The sequence below is a fragment of the Salvelinus fontinalis genome, chromosome 42 (genome assembly GCF_029448725.1).
Source record: "Salvelinus fontinalis isolate EN_2023a chromosome 42, ASM2944872v1, whole genome shotgun sequence".
Taxonomy (NCBI): Eukaryota; Metazoa; Chordata; class Actinopteri; order Salmoniformes; family Salmonidae; genus Salvelinus; species Salvelinus fontinalis.
The window spans coordinates 17,518,391-17,540,588 of record NC_074706.1 but is presented as its reverse complement, the minus strand read 5'-3'; the positions used below and the strand labels follow the sequence as shown (position 1 = coordinate 17,540,588).

The window sequence follows — 22,198 nt, the reverse complement described above, 5'->3', positions numbered from 1 at the left end:
CCAAGACAATAGGCTTTTCAGTTGTTGTTTTTTTTAAATAGAGAAACTATTTTCAGTTCCAAGGATGGCGATTTTCCTAATCTGGATGGACAGACAATAGATGGTGGTTCAAAGTAAATTACACATAATATCACTAGGCCACAAGCCCTAGAGCAGCGATCAACGTTTTGTTGGAAGCTGCTGTTCTCGATTCTGATTACATTTTTTGCCCTGTAAAAAGGAAGAATTGTTTTTAATTATAATTGATAACCTAAATGATGTTAAATCTTTATATCATACCATAGGTACACATCACATTTAATTCACAGATACGTTCAGGGATAGCCTTGTGTCACGTTCCTGACCTATTTCTGTTAGTTTGTTATATGTGTTAGTTGGTCAGGACGTGAGGTTGGGTGGGCATTCTATGTTTTCTGTTTCTATGTTGGTTTATGGGTTGCCTGGTATGGCTCTTAATTAGAGGCAGGTGTTTGGCGTTCCTCTAATTAAGAGTCATATTTAGGTAGGTGTTTTCACAGTGTTCGTTGTGGGTGATTGTCTCCTGTGTTTGTGTATGTCGTTGCGCCACACGGGACTGTTTCGGTTTGTTTGTTCAGTGTTTTTTATGTGTAGGCTTTTTTCCCTGTTCGTGCGTTCTCGTGTGTTATGTGAGTCCGTCGTTCAGATCTGTCTACACCGTTTATTTGTTTTGTTAGTTTATTAGTCGAGTTCGTGTTTTTCTTGAATAAATCATGTCGACAAACTCCGCTGCCCATTGGTTCAATCCCTGCTCCTCCTCCTCTGATGAAGAGGAGGAGGAAAGCCGTCACACCTTGCAGCTGTCCATACGGGTTATTTTAGTTATTACAGTACAAGCATTAATAAGAAGCTGTCAGTCAGTGCCATGTAAATCGGTATCATTGATGTAAGTCATTGTCTTATCGTATCTTATCTTAAACACTATAGGTTGTTCAGAGCAGGTTGCCTCAAGCAACTCAGTTCAACATTCAGGTTTATGTTTACATTGGTCTTTTACAATGGTGGACTTTAGAACGGAACATGTTTTGTTCGCAGTCAGTCTCTATTTTGTAGAGTCACAATATGAGTTTGTGTGGTTAAATGAGGTTTGAGAGAGAAAATAATACATTGCTTACCACTGAAGATTGGTTTAGAGTTGGAAATCCACATGCATAGTTGACTAAATCAGACACTAACGAGCAAATAAACCACCTTGCACCTGGGAGGAAGTAAAAATAGACAACACTAGTCGGTCACAGGTCTGACTGGACAAATACGTTTTGCGTAAGCAAATCTGAGGACTGAGAATTCTTGCCTAAAGTTAGATTTTTTGTGACAAGGCAACAGACTGGGTATATAATATACACCGAACAAAAATATAAACGCAACATACAACAATTTCATAGATTTTATTGAGTTACAGTTCATATGAGGAAATTAGTCAAGTGAAATGAATTAATTAGGACCTAATCTATGGATTTCACATGACTGGGAATACAGATTTGCATCTGTTGATCAGACTCCTTAAAAAAAATGAGCCTTGCAATGGGCCTCAGAATCTTGTCACAGTATTTGTGCATTCAAATTGCCATCAATAAATTGCAAATGTGTTCATTGTCCTTAGTTTATGCCTGCCCATTCCATAACCCCACCATCACCATCAGCAAACCGCTCGCCCACATGACGCCATACATGTGGTCTGCGGTTGTGAGGCCGATTGGACGTACTGCCAAATTCTCTAAAACGACTTGAGGCGGCTTATGGTAGAAAATTTAACATTAAATTCTCTGGCAACAGCTCTGGTGGACAGTCGGCATGCCAATTGACTCTACCTCAAAACTTGAGACATCTGTGGCATTGTGTTGTATGACAAAACTGCACATTTTAGAGTGGCCTTTTACTGTCCCCAGCACAAGGTGCATCTGTGTAATGATCATGCTATTTAATCAGCTTCTTGATATGCCACATTTTTGTTCATAGGCCTTATCTAGCACATCAGTACCACCCAAAGGGACCGTGTTAGCCTGCTGAACCAAAGCCTAGACATGTAATCTGTTCACTACTAATTCATTTGTATATAGAGTTTACTCCTTGTGTACCCACTTTTCAAGATCAGAACAATGTGAATTCTGAATTATCTCCCTCTACTTTGTCTTATAAAATGAATGGCCAACAAAATACTAATTTCAAGTGATATCTTCATTTTGATTGTGGCTCTTTCCAATAGTTTTTTCTTGGGGTCAAAATGTATGCAATATTGATAGCTAGAGGTTTTTATTAAACTATAGGTCTTGAAGTGAGTGAGTGGTAGAGAGCTAACCCACATTGACGACGACTTGAACACCAACAGGCTTGTCCTTGATATGTCTCATTGAGAAAGAATACATTATTATATGCAATCATGAAGCTCTTCTTGAGAGTGGGACTGCAGCATTATAGCCTGGAATCCACACTGAATGATGATATCATTACCCACCCATATCATAATGAAAGGGAAGTTACTTAGTGGAGAACTGACCGTCACTGTCGACAAAGTCCTGCAGGGCCTTGAAGGAACCTGATTGCCGGGGCTCCTGGGGCTCCTCCTGGTCTTTCAGGAGCATGCGGTACACATCAGACTCCTCGATGGAGGTCAGCGTCTTGCTACTGCAGAGAGGGAGACACACACACATACACACATAGAGATGAGCAAAAATATACAGACACACAGAGGTGAGCATTAACAGATGCAGCACACACAAACACACAGAAAAATATCTCACATTTTGTGGAGATGAATTAAAAAAGGGAAAGGGTCAGTTGTACAACTGGATGCATTCAACTGAAATGTGTGTTCCCCTCTGAATCAGAGATGTGCCAGGGGCTGCTTTAATCGACATCGGCTGCACCTGTTCCATCCGAGATCGGCGGCTACCGTTGAAAGCACTGTTCATCTACCCCAGCAGACACCAGTGTAGTCATAACAACACTATCCTCCATATCAAATTTAACATCAGAGTCGTATTGAGCCCTGGGGGTCCAGAACTCCCCAGCTCCAGGTTTAGGGACGGGCTGTAAGTCATGGGGAGAAATGATGCCTGCCAGCTGGGGCACTCTCAATCCAGGGCCCTGAGGCTTTTGGTTATCATAGGCTGCATCAGGTCAAAGGAGGCCCGCCAGACATTACAGAGACCAGACCTGGGGTCAAATACTATTTGAAATAATTTCCAAATACTTTTTCAGTGCTTTATTTAAGCTTTCCTGGCTTAATGGACCAATAAAATAGTCCCACAATGGCAAACCCCACCCATGTGGTACTCTAGGCAGGCTAGAGCAAGCGCTCAAAGTATTTGAAAGATATCAAATAGTATTTGAACTCAGGTCTGACAGAGACAAACACAGGCATCAGCAGACATCCATAAAAGGAAGTGAAGAGAGGGATACACAGAGAGGAAGAATGGATGGGAGGAGAATGGAGAGAGGAGGTTAGAGATGACATGGGGTGAAGAAGCATGAGTGTGAAGACGCCTTTCGGATACACAGCTCTTTTTTATAGCCACCACCCATAGCCAGAACACCAAGTAATCTAACCAGAATTTGCTGAAAGAGATCTACAGGCCAATAATACTACACATGGATTGAATATGCTACATATTGTAATGAAACAGGCAGGGAGCAGGTCTCGAACCCTCGACCTCCTAGCCCGAGGTCCGGCGCGCTATCGACTGTGCCCGCAAAAGCATGCTCAAGCGGCAGAGTCGATTTCCGTGCTTATAAACCCAGGGTCGTTACACTACTCCCTCCTTTCAAAGAGCGCGTCCTCGCGCTAGCTTGCGACTTTACGTCTTACAGGAACGCGCTCACCGGCCAAGCACACGCACTGTCGTGGATGCGAGGTCCGATCACTTCTGACACCAGTGTAATGACCCGGCTGGGTCATTAAAGAGAAAAGAGACGGACTCTAGGTGTACAGGTTAGAACACAGGTTTATTCCTAAACTGGGCTATTGTTCAGGCCACAGCCCAAGCCGCTAAATGCCGAACGTACACAATTATACATGTCGAGTTAAGGTCACTCTCATAGGAACAGATCAAGGCCCGAACAGAAGAGAGCGATATGAGACACTCATCCCTCTTTATGCATTTCCAAATCCCGCGGGATTACCCATCATACCCCCCCAACCTTTCCATCTGTCCTGACATATTTAACCCCTGCTAGTAGCCATGAGAACCATAACACACCCACAAACACAGAACACAATACCGGGTCGTTACAATATGTATATATACACTGAGTGTACAAGACATTAGGAACACCTTCCTAATATTGAGTTGCACCCCTTTTTGCCCTCAGAACAGCCTCAATTCATCGGGCGTGGACTCTACAAGGCGTCGAAAGCGTTGCACAGGGATGCTGGGCCATGTTGACTCCAATGCTTCTCACAGTTGTGTCAAGTTGGCTAGATGTCCTTTGGGTGGTGGACCATTCATTTTTTATATACACTACCATTCAAAAGTTTGGGGTCACGTAGAAATGTCCTTGTTCTTGAAAGAAAAGCACATATTTTGTCCATTAAAATAACATCAAATTGATCAGAAATACAGTGGAGACATTGTTAATGTTGCAAATGACTATTGTAGCAGGAAATGGCTGATTTTTAATGGAACATCTACATACAGTTGAAGTCGGAAGTTTACATACACTTAGGTTGGAGTCATTAAAACTTGTTTTTCAACCACTCCACAAATTTCCTGTTAGTAAACTATAGTTTTGGCAAGTCGGTTAGGACATCTGCTTTGTGCATGACAAGTAATTTTTCCAAAAATTGTTTACAGATTTTTTCACGTATAATTCACTGTATCGCAATTCCAGTGGGTCAATACACTAAGTTGACTGCCTTTAAACAGCTTAGAAAATTCCAGAAAATGATGTCTTGGCTTTAGAAGATTCTGATAGGCTAATTGACCTCATTTGAGTAAATTGGAGGTGTACCTGTGAATGTATTTCAAGGCCCACCTTCAAACTCAGTGCCTCTTTGCTTGACATCATGGGAAAATCAAAAGAAATCAGCCAAGACCTCAGAAAAAAATTGTGGGCCTCCACAAGTCTGGTTCATCCTTGGGAGCAATTTCCAAATGCCTGAAGGTACCACGTTCATATGTACAAGCAATAGTACGCAAGTATAAACACCAGAGAACCACACAGCTGTCATACAGCTCAGGAAGAAGACACGTTCTCTGTCTCCTAGATATGAACGTACTTTGGTGCGAAAAGTGCAAATCAATCCCAGAACAACAGCAAAGGACCTTGTGAAGATGCTGGAGGAAATAGATACAAAAGTATCTGTATCCACAGTAAAACGAGTCCTATATCGACATAACCTGAAAGGCTGCACAGCAAGGAAGAAGCCAATACTCCAAAACTGCCATAAAAAAAGCCAGACTACGGTTTGCAACTGCACATGGGGACAAAGATCGTACATTTTGGAGAAATATCCGCTGGTCTGATGAAACAAAAATAGAACTGTTTGGCCATGGGGGACGCTTGCAAGCTGAAGAACACCATCACAACAGCGAAGCACGGGGTGGCAGCATCATGTTGTGGGGGTGCTTTGGTGCAGGGGGGACTGGTGCACTTCACAAAATAGATGGCATCATGAGGATGTCTTGAGATGTTGCTTCAATATATCCACATAATTGTCTTATGTGGATATATTGAAGAAACATCTCAAGACATCAGTCAGGAAGTTAAGGCTTGGTCGCAAATGGGTCTCCCAAATGGACAATGACCCGAAGCATACTTAGAAAGTTGTGGAAAAATGGCTTAAGGACAACAAAGTCAAGGTATTGGAGTGGCCATCACAAAGCCCTAACCTCAATCCCATAGAATATTTGTGGGCAGAACTGAATAAGCATGTGCGTGCAAGGAGGCCTACAAACCTGACTCAGTTACACCAGCTCTGTCAGGAGGAATGGGCCAAATTTCACCGAACTAATTGTTGTAAGCTTATGGAAGGCTACCCAAAACGTTTGACCCAAGTTAAGCAATTTAACCTGTTGAGGCTGGGGGCGCTGTTGTCACTATTTATGCTAATCGTGTAATTTTTGAAACGGCTTCCCACAAAATTCTTGATCGTACAATATGCATATTATTATTATTATTGGATAGAAAACAGTCTATAGTTTCTATAGGAGTTGAAATTTTGTCTCTAAGTGGAACAGAACCCATTCTACAGCAATTTCCCTGACATGGAGTCAGATTTCAGAAATGTTGGCCCCTGATCTGGAGTCAGTTAAAAGGCCACAGTTATTGCTATGAGTATACGGACACTGCTTACGTCTTCCCCTGGATGCCTTTACGTGATGACGATTTGAATGGGGTCGATTGCGCGTTCACAGGCACTACAAATTAAAAAACCCTGTAGCTAGGAACTCTTTTCTTGCTGCGTCATGCGCCTGGAGGACATCGACCCGCACTTGTTCCAAGCATTAGTGGAGGGAGTAATATTACTCTGGTCATGTTTCTACTCGTTATAGGAGTTAAAAACATCATAAAGTAGTTAATTTAAAGCGTTTTATAGCAATTTATATCCGTTTAGTGCGATTTTGGGGCATTTATTTCTGAAACGCTGTGAATTGCTGGGCACGCTTCCAGTTCATCCCGAACGCAGTTGGCATTTCCACATGGCAAGAGGACAGCTTTCCACCAAAAGACGATTAGACCCAAGAAAGGATCCTTTGCCCAAGATACTGATGGAAGAACAGCTCAAAGTAGGACATTTTTTTTATGATAAATCGTGTTTCTGTCGAAAAATGTTAGTGGCTTAGGACGCCATGTTTTTTGACGTAGCTTCGCTTGGCGCAAACTGTATTGAAAAGTAAGGATAAATTAAAAAATGTAATTCCGCGATTGTATTAAGAATTAAATTGTCTATCAATCCCTGTCCACCCTATATTTTTTAGTCACGTTTATGAGTATTTATGTATAAGAGTAGATCACTGTCTAATATGGCGCACGGACATTTTCTCACCAGCTGGGCTACATTTCACATTGTCTAACCATGATTTTGGTGGCTAAATATGCACATTTTCGATCAAACTCTATATGGATTGTGTAATATGATGTTACAGGAGTGTCATCTGAAGAATTCTGAGAAGGTTAGTGAACAAAATTTATATATTTTGGCGATGTTGACGTTATCGCTCACTTTGGCTAGAATCAATGCTGGGCTGCTATGTGCTATGTGCTATGCTAATATAACGATTTATTGTGTTTTCGCTGTAAGACACTTAGAAAATCTGAAATATTGTCTGTATTCACAGGATCTGTGTCTTTCGATTAGTGTATGCTGTGTATTTTTACGAAATGTTTGATGATTAGTAAGTAGGTAAACACGTTGCTCAATGTAGTTATTCTAGTCCATTTGTGACGGTGGGTGCAATTGTAACCTATGCCATCTACCTGAAATATGCACATTTTTCTAACAAAACCTATCCCATACCATAAATATGTTATCAGACTGTCATCTGATGAGTTTTTTTCTTGGTTAGGGGCTATAAATATCTTAGTTTAGCCGAATTGGTGATAGCTACTGGTGTTGGTGGACAAATAAAAGATGGTGGATTATGCTAATGTGTTTTTAGGTAATAGATGTACATCTTTACATAGTGTCTTCCCTGTAAAACATTTTAAAAATCGGACATGTTGGCTGGATTCACAAGATCTGTTTCTTTCATTAGCTGTATTGGACTTTAATGTGTGAAAGTTAAATATTTAAAAAAAATATTTTTTTTGAATTTCGCGGCTCTGCCTTTTCAGTGGGGGTGGGGGGGGAGTGCCGCTAGCGGCACCCTCATCCTAGACAGGTTAACATATAAGGAGAAACTCCAGGCCTTAGGGGGCAAAAATTGCTCCACTGCTCTGGGCCCTATGGTGCCACCTTTCTGCTTGCAGCTGTCAGTTATCGTCAGGTATGTGGATGATCAGGGCTTTATTCAGGAACGTTTCTTGGGTTACATGATGTCTCATGTGCCCGCTCATCCACTGGCACATTGCATTTTCCCCTTCCAAGCACTGTGAGTACCCCTATCAATTTTCTCTCATTAATGTATGTAGAGTCAATCACATATACGATCGCATTAACACAAAGATTTTACTCCTTGCTTGGACATTCTTAGCTCTTTTGTTTAACTGTGTAGTGTCTTGTGTTGTTGTTTTCTGTCTTCCCAGTAAAATCCTGTCCTGCACTGGTCAAGCCTCTGAACACCTCAACTCATGCGTCATACCCTAATTCATTCACTGCTGTGGTCCCTTTCCAACACTGTAAGTAGCCTTCTCATTCCCCATTATATTGTACTATAAATGTCTTTATTAAATGCTTTAGGTTAAAATAATTTGTCTTTGATGATTTTTTAAACACACTTTGTGGTCTCCGTGCGCTCCATGCCTATACCGGGGGTCTCCCATCCTCCTCAATTTTCCAAGTCACCAGCCTCCCCTGATATATTCTTTTTTTACATTCAATATAAAACATACAATCTATTTGCAGTGAATCAGCTCAACATCTCCTCCTCATTCGGTCATCTAACAGACTCCCATCCAGAGCGACCCACAGAAGCAACCAGCGCCAACGCCCTGCTCAAGGGCACATTGACTGATCTCCCACAAGGTCAAAAACGGGGACCAGAACCAGTGACCTATCAGCCACCGGCCAACCTCCCAATCGCCAGTCCACCAGCCCCCCAAGATACCCCCCACAGTTCCCCAAGAGCTGCCCCTCAACCATCCAAGACCCCCCCACCCCCCAAAAAAATAATAATACATTATTACATTCCCCACCCCCAAGTCCCCCCCCCCAAAGCCCCCCCACCAAAGCACGAACAAACGGAAAACACAAAAAACAGAAGACATCAAGGACAACAAAATATGCCAACTGAATATGTTTGAGTACATGTATGGCACTATTTACATGTGTGTGTGTGTGTCTGTGTATGTGCACGTGTGTGTATTTCAATGAGAGAGTGTGTATATGCATGTGCACAAACACCTGCGCGGCATCAGCCTCAGGCAAACATGCATTAGCTGTAAGAACACTGCCCCTCGGTGTCATTCAAACTTACTTTTTGTTTTGTTTGATTTTGACTATTGTTTTACATTTGACCGTCATTCTATCCCCCACCCAGCAACTCCACTCCTACTTGTCTCCAATTCCACATCCCAACCCTCAGCTTCCCTCAGCCCATCCCACCTATCTCTGCTGGCCACCCTCTTCTGATTTCTACGCACCATATATCGTTCAACTATGCTGTGATATTTAACATACAATTTGAATCTATCTAATCGAATAGAATCCACAGATTGCGAGTTGAAGATAAATACTTTTACTGAGATATTAGTAATTGACTGACCCAGTCTCCCAACAATACTATTTCTAGAAAAAAAATTTGATCAATGTTACACACTTTCAAACATTCCTTAACCTGAGACCAGAAACACGCAAAAACAAAAACAAAACAAATGGTCTATTGATTCTGTATCCTCACAACAAAATCTGCAGAGCTACGATGATTGTATGTCCCAAATATTCAACATTTTGTTGGTGGCAAGAATTCTATATAATAATTTTAGCTGAAAAGCACGAAGTCTTGAATCTTGCGTCCTTTTATATATCAACTCATACACCCTGTACCATGGAATCCATACATCAAAAATCTCTTCCCAACTATTTTCCAATCTGTATGGCACAGCTGTCAACATCCTGGTCCTCAAATGAAACTAGTATACTTTCCTATTTATGCTATTTTTATTCCTCCACCAGTTTTGATCCTTTATATTGGGCAGACAGACCAGTTCCCTACCTCCTCTCGCTGCCACCTGCCTCCTCCATTTCTGGGGTAATGCTGTAATCATTTGGTTGTAATCTTGGATTGAGCAGACCTTCCCATATAATTATGATAACTCTACCACTCCAATTTACAATATAATTTAAAAACAAAATCCCCTTTTCAAACATCTTTTCCATAAATACAGGTATTTTATCAACCAGTACATCTGAGTTCAGCCATAATATTTGTTCTATCTTTTCATGGGGATGACATTGAAATTGTAGCCAGCTTTGCAATGCTTGTTTGGGGGGGAAAATAAGAATTTTTGATTAAACAAAAATGAGACATGGCAATCTGCACAAAGGCCAAAAGGTCATTTTTAAACAATGGATGAGCTTTTCTTAGTAATCTACTTAAACCATTTAGGGTTAAAGTTAAACTTTTGGATAAGTAAAGCTTTTAGAGAGAGGTTTAGTGCTTTTATATTTAATCATCTCAAACCTGCCAGTTCATACTCATTTTATAGATAGGCACGCTTCATCTTGTCTGGTTTAGCATCCCAGAAAAAGCTAAATACTATTTGCTCATATGTTTTGAAAAATGAATCATCATGAGTAGGCAGCGCCATAAGTAAACTAGTAAACTGAGATAAGACTAAGGAGTTAATCAGTGTATTTTTCCCATAAATAGACAGTTATTTCCCTCTCCATGGTTGCAGTTTTCTATTGAAATTCATTGTGGAGATCTCATTTATATATTTTGTGATATGAATACCAAGTATGTCTACTTGACTGTCAGCCCATTTTATAGGTAAACTGCAGGGTCATGTAAAAGTTGTATTTATTTAAAGATCCAATACGTAAAATTGTACACTTATCGTAATTAGATTTTAGTCCAGAGAGCCCGTAAAAGTTATCTAGATCTTCAATGAAACACTGCAGGGATCTAGCTTGCGGACTTAATATAAAACTTGAGTCATCGGCATACATGGACACCTTCGTTTTTAAGCCTTGGATTTCTAACCCTCTAATGTTATTTGATCTGATTTTAATAGCTAGCATTTCGATGACCATAACGAATAGATATAGTGAAAGCGGACACCCTTGTTTAACTCCTCTTGACAATTCAAAACTCTGAGAAGTAGTCGCTATTTACTATTTTTCACCTGGGGTTGCTATACATTACTTTTACCCATTTCATAAGAGAATCACCAAACTTGAAAAAAATCCAGGCATTTATAAATAAGTCTTTCCTTATCAAAAGCCTTTTCAAAAACTGCTATAAATACCAGGCCTGGCTTCTTAGATGTTTTCTAGTAGTTGTCATGTATTATCTCCAAGTGTGGACCATTCTTGATACATATGGGTAGAAACGTAGAAACAACGTTGATTCAACCAGTTTGTGCTCACAGGACCTCACTATTACAAGCACTCAAAAGTTTCTACTGAAACTTATCCTTTCTAGTTTCTACTGCACTACTTGATCAAAATAGGAAAAGTGAAGAGCCGCTGTACTGAACTGTACATTGTAGGCTGATGTGAACCTCAGCTAGCATGATTTATGTCTCTCAGAAACAGCTCCTGCTAAAGCCAGGGAAAAAGTCATTCCTGTGTGCTTGGGTAATACATGCACCGCGGTGACACCCCATATATCTGCTAGCTAGGCTAATGAGATCCACATGACTTCCTGGGAACTGAAAAACGTGGACACAAGACTCCCTATATCCTCCTCTGATTTCCATACTGTCTCAATAAAGTGTAAAATATACATATATTTATTTTTTTACACTTTATTATTTATATATTACTGCATTCTGAAAGAATTCAGACCGCTTGACTTTTTCCACATTTTGTTACATTACAGCCTTATTCTAAAATGTATCAAATACATTTTCCCCACATCAATCTACACACAATGACAAATACATAATGACAAAGTGAAAACAGGTTTTTAGATTTTTTTGCAAATGTATTAAAAATAAAAATAGAAATACCTTACTTACATAAGTATTCAGACCCTTTGCTATGACACTCGAAATTGAGCTCAGGTGCATCCTGTTTCCATTGATCATCCTTGATGTTTCTACAACTAGATTGGACTCCACCTGTGGTAAACTCAATTGATTGGACAAGATTTGGAAAGGCACACACGTCTATATAAGGTCCCAAAGTTGACATTGCATGTCAGAGCAAAATCCAAGCCATGAGGTTGAAGGAATTGTTCATAGAGCTCCGGGACAGGATTGTGTCGAGGCACAGATCTGGGGAAGGGTACCAAAGCAATTCTGCAGCATTGAAGGTCCCCAAGAACACAGTGGCCTCCATTCTTAAATGGAAGAAGTTTGGAACCACTAAGACTCTTCGTAGAGCTGGCTGCCCAGCCAAACTGAGCAATTTGTTGAGAAGGAACTTTGTCAGGGAGGTGCCCAAGAACCCGATGGTCACTCTGACAGAGCTCCAGAGTTCCTCTGTGGAGATTGGATAACCTTCTAGAAGGACAACCATCTCTGCAGCCCTCCACCAATCAGGCCTTTATGGTAGAGTGGCACCTATAGGACTCCTAGACCATGAGAAACAAGATTCTCTGGTCTGATGAAACCAAGATTCAACTCTTTGACCTGAATGCCAAGTGTCACGTCTGGAGGAAACCTGGCACCATCCCTACGGTGAAGCATGGTGGTGGCAGCATCATGCTGTGGGGATGTTTTTCAGCGGCAGCGACTGGGAGACTAGTCAGGATCGAGGGAAAGATGTACGGAGCAAAGTACAGAGAGATCCTTGATGAAAACCTGCTCCAGAGTGCTCAGCACCTCAGACTGTGGCGAAGGTTCACCTTCCAACAGGACAATGACCCCAAGCACACAACCAAGACAACGCAGGGGTGGCTTCGGGACAAGTCTCTGAATGTCCTTGAGTGGCCCAGTCAGAGCTCGGACTTGAACCCAATCGAACATCTCTGGAGAGACCTGAAAATAGCTGTGCAGTGACGCTCCCCATTCAACCTGACAGAGCTAGAGAGGAACTACACAAAAGAATGGGAGAAACTCCCCAAGCACAGGTGTGCCAAGCTTGTAGCGTCATACCCAAAAAGACTCGAGGCTGTCAAGGTGCTTCAACAAAGTACTGAGTAAAGGGTCTGAATACTTATGTAAATGAGATATTTCCGTTTTTTATTTGTAAACATTTCTATAAACCTGTTTTTGCTTTGTCATTATGGGGTAGTGTGTGTAGATTGATGAGGGAAAAAAAATAATGAAATCCATTTTAGAATATGGCTGGAACGTAACAAAATGTGGAAAAAGTCAAGGGGTCTGAATACTTTCCGAATGCACTGTATATATTTAAAGTACCTTGACTTGACATTTAACATGTGTTTTAGAACAGCGTTAGCTACAATAGCCAAACTCTGGCAGAAACAAATGAACAGAAGCTATCAGAGAAGAAGACAGTGGAAGCTAATTTAGCAATACTGGTGTCACCATGACGACAGATAGAAATCAGACAGACACTCACCCACCCAACAACTCACCAACCCAGCCAGCCAACTCACCCCTCTGGCTTGTCCTGGACCAGGCCCCTCATCTGTCCGTGCATGGCGTCCTGGATGTTGCCTGAGGAGTAGAGGCCTATGGGGGTGTTGTAGGCTGTGCTGACCACCTGACGATGGTCGTCGATGTTAGCTGCAGCTATAAAGGGCTGGGCCTTGCGGTTGTGACCTGTACCAATGGGTTTGAACTCCTGAATGGAGAGAGAGAGAGAGAGAGAGAAAGACAAGGAGGCCTTATGTGATGTTCTCTGACGCATACAAACACCAACAGGTGTAGACACAAAAATATGTTGACAACTAAAACAAACAAATACACACACATACAAGCTATGCAGGGACACACACAGATAAACACGCACACACAGTCTCCCCTCCCCCCTAATGAGATCCACAAGATATCTCTCTCTCTCTCACCTGCTGCTCAGCCTCCAAGTTGATTTTGAACGGGTTGGCTTTCCCGTCTTCCGTGACTTGAGGCGACCATAGTCTGGTTTCTGGTCTGGGAACAAAAAAAACAGGTCATGATCAAACAGAGTTCACTGTCAACTCCCTCGACCGTGGGTGAAACGATTATGCCCACAGACCAAACATCGGTTTTACATGGCAGCTGGGCCACAGTACACTGAGCACTCATAAATCAAACGCAACTTCATTGACTTCCTTTGGTGTGTGTGTGTGAACAGTATAAAAGTGTGTGTGTGTGTATGAAAGAGTATTTGTGTGAGTATGTGCGTGGGCATGTAGAAGTGTGTCTGTATTAGAGAGTGTGGGTGTGTGTAGCTCCTTTCTTGGAGTTCTTGGGTATGAACTCGTCGTTTGCCAGCTCTGGAACGTTCTACGTAAGATAGAACGTTCTATGTGGTATTAAAGAGATCTTGGGATTCATCAAGTACAGTAAGTTCTGGAGTTAGTCAAACATGAACGTGTGTTTGACTAGCTATGTGTGTCATAGGATACACCCAAACAGTGACAGTTCGTTTCACATCATTGGTAGTCACTTGTGTCACTGATGTTTGTACACACGTCTCTATTGTAATGGTGTGTGCTTATGTGAGAGGCGTGTGTGTATTTGTGTATGTGTGTTTGTGAGAGTATTACTGTGTGTGCACGTGAGTATTAGTGTGTGTGCGTTTATGTGCGATGTTTGTGTATTAAATTGTGCGTGTAAGTGTGTGCATGTCAGTGTGTGTGTTTACGTGAGGGGACTGTATGTGGGGTGGGCATCAATGTGTGCATGTCAGTGTATGTGTGTGTGTGTATGTTAATGTGCGTGCGGGTGTGTGTGTGTATGTCTCCAGTGTGTTTGTACGTATCAGGTGAGTGTGTACGCGTATGCATGTCTGTATCTGTATGCGAGTGTCCCACAGAGTGACCTCCGACCTCTGGACGGTGAGGATGAGCTGGTAGATGGCATCTTTGATCTTGTTCTGGGCCTCACAGTGCATCATGTCCTCCGCCGGGACGCCCTCGATGGCCAGGATGACATCACCAGGACACAGGTTGGCCACCGCCGCCTTACTGCCCGGAGTGATCTGCCCAGAGAGAGAGAGAGAAAGAGAGGGGTGGACACATGAGATTAATCATTATTAATTCCATTGTCACAAATTATTCTAATAATGGTTGCTGTTATTAGTGTTGTCTTCGTTTACTTTGAAGTAAGCAAACGTCTTCACTTTTCAAACTTAGAAAGTGAACTGAACTGAGAGTGAGGGAGATGGAAAGAGATAGAGCTTGAAGTGAGAACCCGCTGCCAAGGTATATTTTTACGATTCTCTCCCATATACAACTCAGTACGACTTATAAAACCCGATCATTCAGAGAGAGAGAGAGAGAGACAGAGAGAGAGAGACGGAGACAGAGAGAGGAGTCGGAGACAGAGAGAGACAGAGAGAGACGGAGACAGAGAGAGAGAGACGGAGACAGAGAGAGGAGTCGGAGACAGAGAGAGACAGAGAGAGACGGAGACAGAGAGAGAGAGACGGAGACAGAGAGAGGAGTCGGAGACAGAGAGAGGAGTCGGAGACAGAGAGAGACAGAGAGAGACGGAGACAGAGAGAGAGAGACGGAGACAGAGAGAGAGAGACGGAGACAGAGAGAGACAGAGAGAGACGGAGACAGAGAGAGAGAGACGGAGACAGAGAGAGAGAGACGGAGACAGAGAGAGACAGAGAGAGACGGAGACAGAGAGAGGAGTCGGAGACAGAGAGAGACAGAGAGAGAGAGACGGAGACAGAGAGAGGAGTCGGAGACAGAGAGAGACAGAGACAGAGAGACGGAGACAGAGAGACGGAGACAGAGAGACGGAGATAGAGAGAGGAGTCGGAGACAGAGAGAGACAGAGAGACGGAGACAGAGAGAGAGAGACGGAGACAGAGAGAGAGAGACGGAGACAGAGAGAGAGAGACGGAGACAGAGAGAGACAGAGAGAGACGGAGACAGAGAGACGGAGACAGAGAGAGACAGAGAGAGACGGAGACAGAGAGAGACAGAGAGAGACGGAGACAGAGAGAGGAGTCGGAGACAGAGAGAGACAGAGAGAGAGAGACGGAGACAGAGAGAGGAGTCGGAGACAGAGAGAGACAGAGACAGAGAGACGGAGACAGAGAGACGGAGACAGAGAGACGGAGACAGAGAGACGGAGACAGAGAGAGGAGTCGGAGACAGAGAGAGACAGAGAGACGGAGACAGAGAGAGGAGTCGGAGACAGAGAGAGACAGAGAGACGGAGACAGAGAGAGAGAGACAGAGAGAGAGAGACGGAGAGAGAGAGACGGAGACAGAGAGAGAGAGACAGAGAGAGACAGAGAGAGACAGAGACGGAGAGAGAGAGACGGAGACAGAGAGAGAGAGACGGAGACAGAGAGAGACAGAGAGAGAGAGACGGAGACAGAGAGAGACAGAGAGAGAGAGACGGAGACAGAGAGAGACAGAGAGAGAGAGACAGAGAGAGACAGAGAGAGACAGAGAGAGACAGAGAGACAGAGAGAGACGGAGACAGAGAGAGACAGAGAGAGAGAGACAGAGAGAGACAGAGAGAGACAGAGAGAGACAGAGAGAGACAGAGAGAGACGGAGACAGAGAGAGACAGAGAGAGAGAGACAGAGAGAGACAGAGAGAGACAGAGAGAGACAGAGAGAGACAGAGAGAGACGGAGACAGAGAGAGACAGAGAGAGAGAGACAGAGAGAGACAGAGAGAGACAGAGAGAGACAGAGAGAGACGGAGACAGAGAGAGACAGAGAGAGAGAGACAGAGAGAGACAGAGAGAGACAGAGACAGAGAGAGACAGAGAGAGACGGAGACAGAGAGAGACAGAGAGAGACGGAGACAGAGAGAGGAGTCGGAGACAGAGAGAGAGAGAGAGAGAGACGGAGACAGAGAGAGGAGTCGGAGACAGAGAGAGACAGAGACAGAGAGACGGAGACAGAGAGACGGAGACATAGAGACGGAGACAGAGAGAGGAGTCGGAGACAGAGAGAGACAGAGAGACGGAGACAGAGAGAGAGAGACAGAGAGAGACAGAGAGAGACAGAGACGGAGAGAGAGAGACAGAGAGAGAGAGACGGAGAGAGAGAGACGGAGACAGAGAGAGAGAGACAGAGAGAGACAGAGAGAGACAGAGACGGAGAGAGAGAGACGGAGACAGAGAGAGAGAGACGGAGACAGAGAGAGACAGAGAGAGAGAGACGGAGACAGAGAGAGACAGAGAGAGAGAGACGGAGACAGAGAGAGACAGAGAGAGAGAGACAGAGAGAGACAGAGAGAGAGAGACAGAGAGAGACAGAGAGAGACAGAGAGAGACAGAGAGAGACAGAGAGAGACAGAGAGAGACAGAGAGAGACAGAGAGAGACAGAGAGAGACAGAGAGAGACAGAGAGAGACAGAGAGAGACGGAGACAGAGAGAGACAGAGAGAGAGAGACAGAGAGAGACAGAGAGAGACAGAGAGAGACAGAGAGAGACAGAGAGAGACAGAGAGAGACGGAGACAGAGAGAGACAGAGAGAGAGAGACAGAGAGAGACAGAGAGAGACAGAGAGAGACAGAGAGAGACGGAGACAGAGAGAGACAGAGAGAGAGAGACAGAGAGAGACAGAGAGAGACAGAGAGAGACAGAGAGAGACGGAGACAGAGAGAGACAGAGAGAGAGAGACAGAGAGAGACAGAGAGAGACAGAGAGAGACGGAGACAGAGAGAGACAGAGAGAGAGAGACAGAGAGAGACAGAGAGAGACAGAGAGAGACAGAGAGAGACAGAGAGAGACAGAGAGAGAGAGACAGAGAGAGACGGAGACAGAGAGAGACAGAGAGAGAGAGACAGAGAGAGACAGAGAGAGAGACAGAGAGAGACGGAGACAGAGAGAGATCAGTAAGAATCGGGTGCATGCTGCTGTTAGTAATCTACTATTAGCCAGGCAGAAATGTGTGCCATTTTTGTGTGGTTTCGTAGTCACACAAACATGGCCTGCTCTATATCAGCGCCACCTCATCATCTATCTGACTGATTGTAGTTGAACAAACCTCTTTGGGCCTAATTGATACGTTTGGTTAACTGTAGGCCCACTTCTAGTGAAGTAGACCACCTTTAAGCACTTCTGGTCTATAGAACCTCTAATAAAAGCATTGATTCTATTTCCTCCTAACACTTCGTTGCCACAACGTTGCATATAGATTTGGGAGAAGGTTGTCCATGAAATTACCCTATGGCAACATGTTGATAGGGTTGCTGAATTTTGTGCACAACAACCCAACTATATGCTATTTGTGTTCATACAAATTAAGAAGCAATACCAAAACGCCAACTCAAAAGTAGATTTTGTTGCAGAATTTGAAATATACATTTGCTGGGAGTTTGCAGTTTGTTTTAGTAGCCCGTCTACTTGACAGTGTCCTGGCCTCCAGAGTACATGGTTGAAAGCGCTCTGTGTATAAAGTCAGGAGGTAAACCTCTCTCTCTGCTATAAAGTCATTTGCCCTCGCTGGTATTTGAGCTCGTGCAAACCGTTTATTTCGGACGAAGTAAACACGTGTTTCGTTCTGCCGATTGACAGTATACAGATGGAATACGGACACTAGCCGGGCGGAAATGATTGGGTTTTATAAGTTGTAACGAGTAACATACGGGAGAGAATCGTAAAAGTAGAGAGAGAGAAAGAGAGAGAAAGAGAGCGAGAGAGCAATTGAAGTTTAAACCTCAAAAGTAGCCAGGGTTTTATCTTCAAATACTCTCCCTATTTTTCGGCCATTTACTTCAAATGCTCTCTTTTCTGTGTGTCTCCCTCTCTCTCTCACCCCTTGCAATATTTCTCTCTCTCATTCGCTCTCTCTCTCTCTGATGGGTTTTCCTCTCCGGTGGAAGAGAACCATATTGCGTTTAAGGCTCCACAGATGCAACGTTGTAGCCCTCACAGGGGAGACGTTACATCGAAGCTTGGATCACGGGCCTATAAATAACCCAGGATGAGAGAGTCATGGGATGTGGAGGGAACATGAGTGATTTACACGATTGAAAAACTTTGGCATTTTCCTTGACAACCATCTGCCCTTGACAACCCTGTGGCGTGCATCATTTTTACTACTCTCCTAACCATTCCAACAGTCAGTCCCAAATCGCTCCCTAACCCTTCATTTGGCCTTTTAAATGTTTGCAGATCTGTAAGGTGAAATCAATATGGTGGAAGCTCCTCCACTACACTGGAACCTATCCAGACTCTTCAGATCTGGGCCAAAAGGAGGGCTAGGAGGCGAATTGGGAGCGGCTCCAAAAGTCTCCTGCATGGATGGACCCCTGGGTTGTGTTCAGCAGGGAGAAAGCAATGGTTTGAAACAGGGAGCTACTACCACAACTTGTCCAATAAGAAGCCCTCATTTTCATTTTGCTATGCGGTACACACACACTACTGAAAACAAACCCTAGTTTCTTCCCTACTCAGCTTCCAGTCCCAGCCAAACATGCACGACCGCAGCTAATTTAAACATCACTCGTCATACGTCCTGGTGTCCCTCGTTTACTGGAACCGGGCAATGGACGTCAATTAATAATGTTTAGTTTACGCTTTCACTTGGAAACAAAAACCAACCGTAGAAGGGGATGTTTTTTTTTTTTTTAAACAAAAAATGGCCTGGGAAGACATGGCTGAGACAAGGTCGAGGTCGGGGTTCAAGCTCTGCGAGCGAGAGGAATGTGCCAGTGGCTAAATCTCATTACAAGTGAACAGCCCCTTGAACGAGAGCTAATAAGACCACGTAGAGAGGATTTAAGAAGCTTTCGATCAACGACTGCTTTGTGAGAGGTTAGGAGTAAAGTGATGAGAGCTTGTCTAGTGGGTGGATGGTGAAGGGATACGTGAACACACAAAGGCACACACGGACAGGGTCGAGGGTACATGAGGAGATTTAAATCAATCAAGGACAAATATTGAAACACAACGAATGGAGTCAGATTGTACTTCATCCCCATGATGGTTAAGGTTAGGCTTGGGGATAGGGTAATCTGACCCTAGATCTGTGGTTAGGGGCATCAGCTACCTGCGGTGCCTTTGAAAAGGTGTTTAATAATAAACACTTGTCTGATATCATGGGCGAGACCCCGGTTTTTGCCCCTCTCTCTCGCCAGCCTCCCTCCCCTTCATCAGCTTGCGGGTTCTCTGCTCACACAACAGGTGTGTAGTCTCCATTAGGGGCCGATGATTCACAGATCTCACCGGTAACTCTTTTAGCTCCCGGCCCTGGTGCCAGGCCTAAACTTAGATACACGACAGGGATTACTGATACTCCTATGGTTACACACACACCACACACACACACACACACACACACACACACACACACAACCTTGCCAACGTTAAAATACAAAACTCCAACATATACACACACTCACAGACAGACAAACAAACACACAATGTTAACACAAACAACATGACGATCTCTCCCACACACATAGAGTTTAATGACTTAACTTGAGCTAAATGGGCATTCTCTGAATAACTCCACCTAGATGCCTACCCAGGAGACTGCACTTTGGTCACCAGCTATTAACCCATTCCCAGCAGCCTGCGTTCATTCAGCTGCTGTGTGTGTGTGTGTGTGTCCTAGTAGATGATGCAAACAGCTATTTCAAACTAAGCTGCAGATATTTACTGGAACACAGGTGTGTGTGTGTGTGTGTGTGTGTTCCCCCAGCCGCGCAGCCTTCCACCATATAGAAAAACCCCTGATGTATCACGGTTTATCACAACCCAAAACACACATTCCCAATCCAGTAGTCTTTCACTGTAAGTATCTGGGCTGTTAGGGAATGGCTGAGACTGTGCGTGTCCAAATGGCCTCCTATTCCCTTTATGGTGAACTGCTTTTGATGAGATTTCTATGGGCCCGGGTCAAAAGTAGTGCGTACTGTATGTTGCCATTTGGGACGCAGACTTTAGGCAGTATTACTCTTATGGTCAGTCTGGTCGAATACACAGAGCTCTTCCCTGCTGTTTCTCATCCTAGCACAGCTATTTAACTGAGACAAGAGGTTAAAGGGAAGGTGAGCCAAGTATGCCGGCAGTAAGAGAGAGAAGGGGGGGATGGGGGGGTGAGAGACACACGCACACCATAGGCTAAGACAGAGCGGATCAACATAATCCCCTACACACAGAATACAATGGTGGAACGGTTGAGTATATCTGACCATTTGTGTTCTGTGTAGGAAGACACACACACACCTCCCTACTACTGCCTCCTCCTCACCCACACAAACACCTGGCACCAGGCCCACTCAAAGATGCTCGGACATACATCACACATGCAAAACATACTGTAAACACACCATCACCCAACCATTGTCAGTCTTTTCAGTCTAAAAGTATCAGGTACTCTTACCCTGGAGATGGTGAGGGGCTGGTTGAAGTCCTTGCCGCCGGTCAGTCGGAACCCCCACGGGGCCGGGCCCTTTAGGACAATGTCCAGTGGCATGTCCCCCTCTTTGTCCCTTGTCTCTGTTCCTGTAGCTGGAAGTACACTGGTGTGTGTCCCAAACACAGCCGGGTTCTCAGAAACAGAGCAGCGGGACGACTTACTCATGTACCCTTTTAAACTAGCGGAGGGGTGGTGGTGGGGGGGGGGACCCCACCCCCTGAGTGAAGTCATTGGCCCCGACTCAGGACCAGAGGCAGTTCTCCCTCTCACTCTTTTTCCTGGCGACACTTACTCCCGTGTTCCTTTACTTCTGTTTGGTCTCGCGCTCTATCACTTTCTCTCTCCCCCTCCTTCTCGGACGTAGCAGCTCTTTCGCTCTTTCTGAACATGATACTGTACCTGTTACGCTTGAACTCAGCCAACTCATGTAGCGTCATCCTTCTCCAGCATTGTCTCGCTCTCTTGCTCCACCTGTGAACATCCAGGGGAAGAGTGGAGGTAGGCCAGTGTCTGAGCGTGCAGCCCACTCGTCTCTCCTCGTCCCCGGGTTGCCTCGGAGCCTGACTGGGGCCCCACTCCGCACTCAGGCTGACACTCTTGTCCGGCTGCTCCTGCCCTTATTTGGTCTGCAGGCGCAGCTCCTCACGCAGGCCCTGGGGGCCCCCCAGGCGCAGCAGCATTCCAGGGCCTATTGATCTTTAGCGAGCCCAGAGCTCTCCTCCCGCCTCTCTTTCGCGCTCTTCATTTAATTTGAGATCTCTCGTTATTTTTTCTGTTTGTGTGATTTGGACACGAACCAATCTCCATTCAGTTCTTAACGTTTCACTCACACACACTCGGCTCTCGTGAGTGTTTAACAGAAACGAGGTCAGAGGTGTTTGCATAACCATTAGTGGAGGCAATTTTTCTTCATCTCTCGCACTCCTCACAGAAAGTTACAAAAATATCTAATGCA

The 22,198-nt window shown here is 44.3% G+C and overlaps 1 protein-coding gene across 1 annotated transcript in view; it reads right to left on the bottom strand.

Moving 5' to 3' along the window:
* The window catches only part of LOC129841380 (PDZ and LIM domain protein 3-like), a 29,554-nt gene extending 7,720 nt beyond the window's left edge, over nucleotides 1–21,834 (bottom strand). The window contains exons 1-5 of the mRNA XM_055909629.1: nucleotides 21,208–21,834; nucleotides 14,727–14,878; nucleotides 13,761–13,845; nucleotides 13,350–13,537; nucleotides 2,516–2,643 (exon numbers count right to left, since the gene is read on the bottom strand). Coding sequence (XP_055765604.1) covers nucleotides 2,516–2,643; nucleotides 13,350–13,537; nucleotides 13,761–13,845; nucleotides 14,727–14,878; nucleotides 21,208–21,474 — 820 coding nt within the window. The 5' untranslated portion in view covers nucleotides 21,475–21,834. The remainder of the gene's footprint in view (nucleotides 1–2,515; nucleotides 2,644–13,349; nucleotides 13,538–13,760; nucleotides 13,846–14,726; nucleotides 14,879–21,207) is intronic.
* Nucleotides 21,835–22,198: the final 364 nt, after the last annotated feature.